Source organism: Peromyscus californicus, unplaced genomic scaffold, assembly GCF_007827085.1.
Source record: "Peromyscus californicus insignis strain IS unplaced genomic scaffold, ASM782708v3 Scaffold_4__1_contigs__length_199733344, whole genome shotgun sequence".
Taxonomy (NCBI): domain Eukaryota; kingdom Metazoa; phylum Chordata; class Mammalia; order Rodentia; family Cricetidae; genus Peromyscus; species Peromyscus californicus.
Window position 1 is genome coordinate 81410985 of NW_026294562.1, and position 11882 is coordinate 81422866.

At 44.6% G+C, this 11882-nt stretch overlaps 1 protein-coding gene across 2 annotated transcripts; it reads right to left on the bottom strand.

Annotated features, from left to right (window-relative positions):
• Positions 1-274: 274 nt before the first annotated feature.
• Ubfd1 (ubiquitin family domain containing 1) lies at positions 275-11858 on the bottom strand. 2 transcript variants are annotated; one of them, XM_052713943.1, is made up of 7 exons: positions 11580-11845; positions 11082-11396; positions 10044-10252; positions 7261-7326; positions 7014-7119; positions 2999-3081; positions 275-660 (listed from the first exon to the last, which is right to left on the bottom strand). In XM_052713943.1, the coding sequence occupies exons 1-7, from the start codon at positions 11779-11781 to the stop codon at positions 550-552; spliced, it is 1092 nt and encodes a 363-aa protein (XP_052569903.1). In that variant the 5' UTR covers positions 11782-11845; the 3' UTR covers positions 275-549. The 2 variants fall into 2 exon arrangements, with proteins under 2 accessions (XP_052569903.1, XP_052569904.1); XM_052713944.1 differs by lacking the exon at positions 275-660 and adding an exon at positions 1426-2700 and having other exon boundaries at positions 11580-11858.
• Positions 11859-11882: the final 24 nt, after the last annotated feature.

Here is an 11882-nt window from a genome sequence, read left to right on the forward strand (position 1 = left end):
CCACCCCCATTTTGCATACAATTTTAATACCAAGGAAAAAAGGAAAAAAAAAAAAAACCCAACTCATCACAATGCAGTCCAAATGTTTGCAACCAAAGACATCTGAACATTTCAGTTGAAATCACTTCTAAAAACCAAAAAAAAAAAAAGAAGAAAAGAAAAGAAAAGAGAAAAAGAGCAAAGAAAAAAGAAAACAATCAGAAAGCTTTTGATTATTCCCTCTCAGCGTTACTGGCAGATCTACTCTCAAACAGACTTAAGAGTATTCCACACATGTTCGAAACTTGGATTTATTAATTTCCACCAAACTGACTTTAAAAATGGTAAGCTTACTGCAAGAAAGGGAACCGGTGATTTTAAGTTCAAATTAAGCTAATGGTGAAAGTACATCACCTCTGGCTTCAGTCACCACATCACCTCAGATTGAATAGAGATTTTTTTTGTGTGTGAACAAAGTCCCAGAACTCTGCAATCCAGGGATGCTGCAGACCTCTCCCGGCAATGTCCTTCACTTTGGGTCAGTCTCCTGGGCCAGAGGTGAAAGTGCTTTCAAAAATACTGCCACTTGCCCAGCACAGTGTCTTTGATTGCATCCACATATTGAGTTGGAACCCAGTACACCCAGTAGTAAGAGGCTTCCGTGGGGCCCAACTGAAACGCCTGCAAGGGAAAAGGAAAAACCAAGCGATGCTTCAGAGGAGGGTGACCAAGCAGGCAGAACAACAGACGCAGGAGGGAGGGGAGCAAACTGATTAAAAAGGGAAGAAAAACCAAACTGCATATGTTTCTCCTACACTTAAAGGGGGGGGGGGGCATGAAAGTTCAGTTCAGCATAGCCACCCCTAAGGCAGTAGTTTGCAAACTTCAATGCACATCGAAAGACTTGCAAAAATAGTGTGTAGGCTCCAGCCCCTGGATTTTAGTTCTGGAGGCCTGAGGCAAAGCTCAAGAAACTTTAGCAAGCTCACGGGTAATTTCAACATTCCTGGTTCAGGGGCCATAGTTTAAGGACTGTTGCCCTAGAAAACATGTCACTCACACACAGGAAGCAGGTATGAATGTCTAAAGCACACTGTGTGAAATGTTAAAATCCTGACAATAACCTACACACCCACCAGTAAGGAAGGGTACCCATAATTCACAGTAGTGTGGCCTATTCATACAAACACTGGAGTCTTTTATTAAGATATAAGCAGATCCTTTGGATCTAGAGTTCTGACAGATCACAATGTCAAACCCAAACCATTAAGTTGGAGAAGGGTAGATACCATGATGCTATTTATGAAAACTGAAAAAAACCACAAGACAGTACGCCACCTTGTTCATGGACATATGTATAAACAAAAGCAATGATCGATGAAGAACATACATGATAGATTACAATAATGGGGAGGGGAGAGGGGAAGACAATGGGGACAACATCACTGTTGGCAAAAAAAAATTTTATTTAAAAGATTTAAAACAAGTTACAAAATATTTACAACTATCATATTTTGGTGATGGATGTATGGGTTATGGTATAAAATGTAACGTGCGTTCTTTTCTGTATCTTTGAAACATAACCCTAAAAACCAAAGAGCACTGTGAACTGGGACACACTTATCTAGTAGACAAATGGCATCTGGAAGAAGAGGGAAGTCAATCTTCCATTAGGACAAGGATAAAGTGCTATTTAATGGCATTTAAAAAAAAGTCAGAAGGGGACTGCTGAATCCACTTTTTGTCTAAAATGACTTCAGAACATTTTAACTAAATTTAAACTAAATTTTAAACCATTATTCATGAACACAAATTCCTTAAGAAATGTCTAATGTAGTCCATTCACCCTATCTGCTTCCCCATCACCAGGCTGCCTGAAAAACAGGATTTGCAAGCCCCATAGGGTCAAACTGTTCACGCAAATGTTTCAAAAAGGAGTGAAAGGGCCAGGCTAAGAGTACCAGTATCAACTGTTAAATAAGAAAAATAACTGAGCAGGCCAAACCAATCTGTCTGGCATCTTGTTTTATACATTACAAACAAGTGAGGGTGTAGAGGTGGCCCCAAAGGAAGCCTCAGTATGTTCTTGTCACCACCAGGAACAAAGTCCAAAAGCGATTGCGGTCCCATGGCCTTGGCTCTGCCACCACCTAGCTGATCTTGAGCAGGCAGGAAAGGACACATCAGCTCTGCAGCCCACTGTATGCTAAGGCCCTTTCACTGACTGCTCTAGAGCAAGGAGACTGTCCAACATTACCTCTGTGCCATGGACTTGGTAATCCTACCTACAGTTCAAATAACTAGCTACTCATGGATGTGGGGGGAAATATGGCAGCATCACTACAGGCTCGATCCTGAAAAAAACTGTCCCTGGGAAGACAACAGCAGGCAAACCCACCCTGGAACTGTTGCTAGCCCAGGGTAAGTGCCTCTTATAGCAACTTTGGAGTGCAGGCAGGTAAACTCCATTTGTAAAGTGCTCATTTTATCAGCTCACTAAACTGCCTGCTTTGTTCTGCACAAACTGATGAGCTCCATGCAGAGCAAGCATGCCCTGGGCCCCATCTTCCCAAAGGGCTCCCGGCCATGTGGGTGGCAGACCACTACCGGAGAGACTTCTTGGTATCTTCACAGCCTCATGGCTAAGGTGATGTTCTCTTTTATAAGCAAGACAAAACTTAAAATGAAAGTCCACAAGCCATTCCAATTCATTTTCCTGGCCTAAAAACAAAGTATTACAAATAAGAGGGAGACAGAATAGATTTCTAAAAAGGACAAGAGAAAACATACCCTCCTTTGGACTGCTGAGAGACTGAAAAAAGCAAAGCAAAACAAAACAGAACAAAAAAAACCACAACTGGAAATAAGGTCATGGACACAACTCTAAGTAGACAAGAAAACAAGGATCTCCACAGTCTTCTGAAAATTGTTTTCTTTTCAATTAGCAATGCCCTGTTAAAAATCCACTCCCTTCAAGATGAAGCAGAAGCAGGTGGCCAGGCAGGCTGAAGCTACTCACCATCATGTGGTAGTCTTCATGTCCTTCAATAGGTTCACTGACCACGTTTTTAATGGAGCCCATGGGCAGTTTCTCAGTCCGCTCTAGGTTGAAAGAATGACAGCAGTTACTCAAAGGTCTACCTGTCCCAACTCCTCCTTGATCACAGCAATTCCTCCCATACCAGGGCTGGCTGGATGTGATAACTCAGGTGGGAGGTACCACACCCTCTGGGGATGAGGGATGGCATCTTCTGACCAATGCACCTACAGCCTAGTAGGGAGCTGGGAAATCTGGAGCACCAAATGGAAAACAGGGTTTGGTGATGGTAGAGTAAAAGTCCCAGGACACATTTACCCATCTTGTTATTAGTTTTAAAGTCTGATGATTAAAAAACACCTAAAAACTCCTCTCTGTTTTCATAACCCAAACCCAGAATCAGCTACCGTTTTGAACACCTAAGAAAGGCAAAGTCAAGAGGCCCACAACAAAGAAGCAACAGGAGGAGAAGTATGCGAAGCTTCCAAGGCTACTGCCTGTGCCCAAACTTACCAAACCCTCTATAAACAGAACTGCTTGTGGTGGTCTCTCAAAACATTTACGCCATCACCTATTAACACTGGAGACATCAATGATCACACAGGGCAGAGAACATTTTACAAGTTTAAGGATGGCAGGAAAGAGGAGGCAGCCATGAAACAGGCCTTCAGTGAGATGAGTCACCTGCAGCAGACAAGTGTAATAGTGTGGAGGCACGGGAATCTGTGCCACAGGAAATAACCCAGGAAGCACCAGATACCTGAAGTACAGGCAGGCATTGTCATAAAACTGTTAAATCAAGGTGGAAAAAGACTCCTTATAGCCTTTGCAGAAAGAAAGATCTAGAAAGGCAGATAAGTAAACAACTAAGTTACCAAATGGAACTAGAAATTTAAAGAATCCTGGGCTCTGGTCTTCCCAGTGACATCCAAGTATTGTATTTCCATAGGCCTTGACTTCAGAAAACTTGGAATGGGGAAAAGGGGCCTGAATATGTCTACTTTGTAATTCTAAAACAGCAGCCACACACAGACAAGACCAGCAGCATCCTTAAAATTAAGACTTTCAAAATACTTTTCACCTTGAAATGTCTAGAGATTTCATACAATCAGAGATTTCTGACTTTTCCTCCAATTCCAAAGACTGGAAAACCCAAACAGCACACAGCAGATAATGGCAATCAATTAACCTTTGACTGTCCTACAAGCAGGGTGGGGCAGCTGACTACAAGCCTAGCATGCTCTCCTGGGCACCTCCATAGTCTCACCCTGCTTCTTCCTACACAGGCAATAGAATGTTGTGTGTGGCAGTCTTGAGGGTCCCTTACTCAGCAAAGTACCCATGGAGAGGCCAATTAGCTGCTGGGACAGTCACTTCATAGCAGCTTTTTGCTGAAGTGAAGACAAGCCAATGGCTTTTAGCCAATTCCCAGAACAAGCTGTGCTTCTCCAAGTCCTTTTGATGCTAGATGACAGGCCTCCTGGGCACACAAGAACACTTACCCACCCCTTGGGCTACTAGAGACATTGATAAGGAAGGGTTTAGCTCAGAATGAAGAGCTCGGCCTTATCAACCATGGAAGGTACAAGCTCATGGCAATGCAGTAATGGAAGGAGTTCTCAAACAGCTCAAATCTCAGTGCATCAGGATACTTCTAGAGCTCTGCCCTCACACTAAAACAGGAAACTAGCTGCTTTCAGAAGCTTAAATAAAATCTTTAAGCCAGGCATGATAGTTCATGCCTAAATCCAGTACTCAAGAGGCTGGAGCAGGAGAATCAACAAAAGTCTGAGGCCAGGCTAGGTTATAGTTTCCTCAAAAACACCAAACAACATATACAACTTCATGGGAAAAAATTATTCCAAGGATCCATTAAGCACTGGGCTTGAGCCCTACCTAAACCCCTTGCCTGCACCTACGCTCCTGGACATGATGGCCTTCCTAGACCAGCCTGGGCAACTGCTCTCAATCTGGGCTGCCAGCAAGCAGAGACGCCCAGCTACAGAAGAGAGCCATGTGCATTAGCAAGGACACGCAATAAATAAGATGAAGCAAGATCACCAAGAAAGCCCACAGGCAGGGCAGCTAATCACTGGCAAAGGAGATGATATGACAGGCTCTCTAGAACAGAATGTTCAAGCAAAGCCTTCAAAGGCCATTGGAACACTAGAGAAACCTTTTAAAACATAGAAAATTTGGTCTGATCATGCAGTTAAGAGTTGATTATAAAATGAACAACATAGCCATCACAAAATGACAAAACTCAAGCCCTTTCAACACTTCAACCTATTCATTTTTAAGAATCCCTAGGGTTGAAACAATGATCTGTATTCTAGATTCCTGTTTTAGATAATAAAAATCATACTACACTCCCCACCAACCTGCCCTTGGTTCCATTTTCTGTAACCTTCCCTTGGAAACAACAAGTAAGTCTCTCATGATGGGACCTCTATTCTCCTCTTTGGCATTTACCTCGAACACTGAACACCTACAGTGCTGGCCAGAAACAGGTGAATTAGGCATGTTCGGGTCCCTCCAGGAATCTAACAGGGACAGACAAGTCGGAGAGTAATGAGTGCTCTGGAGACATCAACAGAGTGCTCAAGGAGCAGAAGCAACTCAAAAGAAACAGAAGTTCAAGTGGAAGGTTAGGGAGATGTAAGGAAGGCTTCATTAGGAAAGCACATCTTGGGGGTAGGGTCTTGGAAGAAAGACTATTTATTAATCCCAAGGACTGAGAAGACATTCCAGGGTAGGGCCCAGCAAAGACAAGAGCTGTGAAAAATATGAGCTGGGAAATTCAAAAATGTGCCTCATGTACATGAGGGCTGACAGAGCAGGCCAAGGATTTAAAATAGGAGTATGATTAAACATCCAAACCTGGCCTTTAAGAACTAAAGGTTTACAGACCTATGAACCAGACAAAAAAAAAAAAAAAAAAACAAAAAAAAAAACAGTACAGCAATGAGGACCAAAACAAAGAAGGGGTCAGGTAAACAGAAACTTGCTCCTGATGCAACTTTTAAAAAGATGCTAGTAGCCTTTACCAGTACTGAAGAATGGCAGAGACAGGGACACAGAGCAATTCTGGAGTGTTACCAACAAGATTTGATAACTAGCCAAGAGTGACAGTGCAAGCTTTTAATCCCAGTACTCAGGAGGCAGAAGCAGGTAGATCTGAGTTTGAGGTTAATCTGGTCTACAGAGCAAGTTCCAGGACAGCCAGGGTTACATAGAGAAGCCCTTTGTCAAAAATAAATAGATAAATAAATAAGCAAGCAAACAAACAAAATTAGGTAACCATCAGGGGAAGGTGGAGTGGGGATGACCATAGATACTCCCCAGAAACAGCAAGGCTGAACCAGATACTGTGTGCAGGCAGGGTGTTGTTGACAAGAGATGAGGATGTATATAAAGGGCAAGCATCAGGCAAAGAGGAAATTCTAGGTGGCAATTAGGGAACCTTCACTTCTGGAGTCAAACTGACCAACAGAGAAGGGCCACACAGGCACCATAAGCCAAGCTAACTAAACATTAGACAGGGCCATGGGGACTGTGTTGCATATTACTGCTTAGTCACAGCTCCTCAATGCTTCATGAAGAGTGCAGGCTCCAGTGGGCAGATCTTCTGACAGTTTCTAAGAGAAGCTCCCCATTCATTTCAGGGAAATCTCATTTGTACAACTACGCATATTCCCATAAAACCCTTACCTAAGGACCAGACTTTGGTCATATGCTTGGGATCTCTTGGTTTGTATGTTAACTTAAGGGCCAAGATTTGAAGGATGGTCTGAGATCAGACTGAAAAGAAAGAGGGGGATGGGGCCAACCAAGAGGCAAGCATGTAAAGACACAGTCAAAAGCTAGGAAGACACAAAGCATGGGGAAGAGGGGGGCTCCAAATGAAAGGCAGAATCGCAGTCAGGAGCCAGTGCTGTTGGGCGCTAGAGGCAGGCAGGGTTCCGGGATGCCAAGGAGGCTGAGAGAACTGGAGTACCTTTAGTGCCGATCCACAGCTGGTCTTGCTCTAGCTTAAAGGTGAGTCTCACTTTCCCTCCAGACTTATTATACATGCCAGACAAGGGTACCGTTGGCAGGCGCTCCTGGAGGTACAAGAGCACAGTGAGAAAGGAAGGGACACTAGGGCAGAGAGGGAGGTGAGACAGAACTTGAGGCCATGATTACAGGAATCTTAGACTGTGGAACCAGCTTCTTTTAAGGGCTCAAAAAGCAGGCCAGCTTACCTGGGCACCCTTAACAGATGGCATCACATCTTCAGGTTTTCCTTTGTCCAGCACTTTCCTGTGTTGCTACAATATAAGCCAGAGCAAAGAGGAAAATGAGACAGCCTACTACATGTGAGCCAGGTTTCTATCGTTTGGATAGACAGGATGAAGCAGTCTCAATGTCTGAAAGTTTTTAGTATCAACAAACTACAGATCCCATGACACTGCAGAGCAAACGTGTTCAAGGGAGTTTATGTTGATAATGAAATGTTCCTTTACCTGTGCTAGCCAGTGACGTCTCAACTTTATTTAGGCTTAACTATCCATGTGCAGCCACCATATTAGATACAGAAGTTCCACACACTAAGTAGGAGTTCAAAGGTTCTTAAGTCAAATGTTTTACTCCCATCTCTCCAGTGAAAAAACTAACCATTAAGTTAACAGATAGGAAAAGAGAGCAACATCTGTGTTTTTCAATTCCAAAGAAACTACGAATTGCCTATATAGATATAAATGCCAAGCAGGGTCATTTCTCCATTATTATGGAGAGCCAGACTATGGCAGAAGTCTTTCTCTGCCCCACCCTCAACCCAGCCACAAAGAATACCCAAGGAGCCATATTTTTAAAACAGAAATGCTGACTCCCCCATGCCTTACCACTAAGAAGCCTCCAAGCCCACTCCTCCTGCCTTCTACCTCAGGACTCAAGAGTTCTAAAGCTCACGGTCCCTAAATGCCTTCATCTCATCTCCTTTACATCTATGGCTTTATAGGTATAGTAGCTGTTTGGTAAAGCTGGAACTATAGGCCAATAAATGGGCCAAGGTTAAAACTTAAGTCAAATGCAAGCACTAACAGGCAATGAGCCAACCCAAACCTTCACTGGCATAGCAGAACACCATGGTAGGGATTACTAGCAAAGGGCTGCTGCTGATAGCAGCCTCAGATTCTGAAACACACTGATCAAAAGCCTAATGAGGGAGTGGAGCCTCATTGGGTCATGCTATGCCTCATAACCAGTGGCATCACCAAAGCAAAGCACCAAAGAATGGCAGTATATTTGAGTCATGCCTTATAAGTACCTTTGGGAGAATTGTCCCTGCACAGTGGTGAACAGTTCTAAGCATGTTAAGCTACCATTAGTAACCCAAAACCTGTATTTACAAGGCAGGTTACACACTAAGAATGTGACAGGAGAAAATACTCACATTTCCTTCATAAATGTGGCAGGGGAAGACAGAAAATACCAATGACCCCAACGGATTACAGAAAATTAGGACCCCATATTTAGGAATGAAAATGGCTCATACAATATTTATTTTTAGATGATAATTCAACTTTACAATTCTTATCTAAAACTCTATAGAGGTGCTGCTCTACGGCAGAGCATGTGTTATCTACTGACAAGGCCCCAGGTTCAATCCCCAACACCAAATACAACACAAAACAAATACCCTATAGAAAGATGTTTTGAACTTCAGAGTACATAATATTCTCTATGGTGTCTGGAGTAGCAACTTGTCACCAAACAATATTTCTTTCAAACACATTAGTATTTCCATCAAAAAAAAAAAAAAAAATGTTAAGAGGGGCTAGAAAGACATGGCTCAGTGGTTAAGAGCATGGGCTGCACTTCCAGAGGTCCTGAGTTCAATTCCTAGCAACCACATGGTGGCTCACAACCGTCTATAATGGATCCAACGCCCTCCTCTGGCGAGCAGAGGAACATGCAGACAGAGTACTCATATACATACATACGTACATCTTTTTAAAAATGTTTTTCAAAAATTTGTAACTGTCCCCACAATTCTGTTCAATTTTGCTGCCAGATGTTTAAAAATACTTCTTTTTGGTTACAAAGTAAACATGGATTATAGATGTCTAACATAAAACCATATTTCTCCCATGATTGGAACTATGCCTTTAGTGTCTACTGGCCCTATATCTAATGTTGGTTCAAGTCAGATCTACTCTGGTCAGGACACAGATTAAATTAAAAATACATGGTAAGAGACTGAGGGATAGCTCAGTATAGAGTTCTTGCCTACTACCATGCATAAAACTCTAGGTTCAGTCCTTTGCATCATGGGCAAACAAACACATACCTATAAACATGATGGCACATGCCCACAAACTCAGAACTAGGGAGACAGAGACAAGAGGATTGTACAAAGTCCAGGCCAGCCTAGTATCCAGATCAAGCTTCAGGCCAGTCTAAAGAGTGAAACCCTGTCTCAAAAAAACAAAAAGCACAAAACCGAGCAAGAGAGATAATATAAAAACTCAGGCTATATCATGGAGAAAGGTCACATAAACACAAAACAAAGAAGTGTCAATATCTTCTTATTCAGTTTGGTTTGGGTTCCTGAAATGGTCAGTTTTAGGGGAACCTCTGAAAACTGTTGACTTCCATACCTATCCAGAATTGGGTTTTTGAACTTGAGAAGACACACACACACACCTCGAATGTGAGCAGTTGTAAGGAATAAGGTTAATAAGTGTTAATTCTAACACTGATCATCTCCTCTGGCACTAAATAGAAGAAACCCATGTCTGACTCCATTTGCTAACTAGCTGAAGTCTCCCTTACAAAGGCCTTATCCTAAAGCAGGAAGACTAAGGCACACTGACCCGCCAGATGACAAAGTTGCATATTTCAGGTAGCTGTCAACTCCTCTGCTGCACCCAACTGCTCCATAAATTTCCATCATGGGCCCTGTCCAAAAAGGAGCTTATTCTAGGGAGAATGTAACCAGCCTCCAATTTCCCAGGACCAACAAGCAAGTACACAATGGACTCACCTTCTGCCTACAGAGGGGCTCCTTCTTGTTTTCTTCAGCCTTTGCATCCTGCTGGGCAGCATCTTTGGGGGTGTTTACTGCTAAAACATCATTTATAGTAGAGCCAACCACCATGATCTTGGCTCCACTGGTCACTTTTATTTCTCTCAACGTTTTATCTTCAGGAACAAGTCCCTTATACATGACCTTCTGCATGGCAGGTGGGAGACCTTGACAAAAAGTGGAAGGCAGTGAAAGGAACAAGCAGGAAATCTATGGACCACCATCCTTCTCTAACAAAACAGGAAATGAATACTGGCTCCACTGGCTATCAGCTTTGTGAACTCGGGGGAATTCGGATCATCAGACCTATTTGATTCGTAAGACTTGGTCCTTCTAATAGACTTAGGGTATTTAGAATTGTTCAATGTGTCTTAGCTATCGTTCTTTCCAAGTTGTTCTTCAACCTTGTTCTCATTTAAATACTGAGAATGCCCAAGAGTCAGAGATACAGAAGTCAATATTTTCTATGGCACTTACAGGCTACACGGGAAAAGCTTAAGAAAGAAATCATTTTAAGTAGCAAACCAGTATAAATAAAAAGACCAACTATGAATAATTGTGAAGGGCCACCATGACTGTCAATAATAATGTTTCATGAACTTCCCTTACGAAACTTACCTACCTACTAAAAATAAATCCTGGCTACATCCTAGACTCACAGAGAATCTCCACAGTTAACGCCCAGGAACTGTACATTTAGTGAATGTCATGGGAGATTTTCACTAGCTTTGGTAGTTCAACATTAGAAGGCTGAGCCTAATCAGTTTCAGGTTTGCATCTCAGCTCCACCACTTGGTAGCTCCATACCATCATGGGTCCAATTTTCCCTCTCAGGTTAATAATGCACATGCAAATACTGACTTCAGAAAACTGCAGTGGATAGGGAGAGTCCATGCAAGGAAAACACAAGCAGTTCTAGCACGACGTAAGCAACATCAACTAGAAGGTGGGGGGGGTGGGGAGGTGGAGGCAGTTGGCTGTCAGCTCCTAGAATACCTGTAATGGAGTGAATCTTCTGCTTTAGCTCGGAACCCGTGCTGTCCAAAGGGACCTTCACGTCGTGCTTAGTCTTGTTCCAAATTATCTTCAGATCCACCAGTTCCCTGCTCGCACCGCCGCCCGCGTCCTCGCCATTGCTGACCGAGGCCTGAGCCACAGGGTCCCCAGGGGGCTGGGCCGGGGCCGGCAGCAGGCTGCCTCGCGCGTCGCAGGAGTCCTCGGCCGCCGCCCCCACCGCTGCTTCGTCCTCTACGCAGTTGAGGGGCCGTGCGGGCGCCTCGGTGGTCACAGCCTCGGCCTCCGTGTCCATGCCTGCAAAGGGGTTAGGGGTGGGCGCTCGCCGCGGGCCCGGCCTGCGACGAGAATAGGCCCGGGCGCCACCGCACGGCGGCTGCTGCGCCACCTCCTCCCTCTAGGGCCAGTCCCCGTCCCCCGACCCCCGCAGCGCCCGCAGCTCTTCAGCCACCTACCGACCGCCTTCCCCTCCGCACTCACCATCCGGGGCTCCGGCCGCCGCCATGATGATTGTGTACAACACCCACCGCGCCCGCAGGGGCCGCCGGGAAGAAGCGAGCTGGCTGAGATTGGCCCCCGCAACAGCCCCTAATTTCACACAGCCTGGCCGGAAACAGGTGGAGGTTTCTATGGAGACCCGCCTCCTCCGCTTCCCGGGCCGGCCCCTGCCACGCTTTAGCATTCCCGCAGCCGAGGGGGGCGGGTCTGGGAAATGGCCCGCTCCCTGCACGCTGTCCCCTAGCGGCAGTGCACTGTCCCAGCGGCCCAGGGGGGAGTGAGCGG

Excerpts from the sequence above, each read along its gene's own strand:
- Ubfd1 (XM_052713943.1), bottom strand. The coding sequence starts at position 11,781 with ATGCTAAAGCGTGGCAGGGGCCGGCCCGGGAAGCGGAGGAGGCGGGTC. Across the intron at positions 11,397-11,579 it reads GGCGGCCGGAGCCCCGGATG|GCATGGACACGGAGGCCGAG; the intron begins GTGAGTGCGGAG and ends ACCCCTTTGCAG. Across the intron at positions 661-2,998 it reads ATGAAGACTACCACATGATG|GCGTTTCAGTTGGGCCCCAC; the intron begins GTGAGTAGCTTC and ends TTTCCCTTGCAG.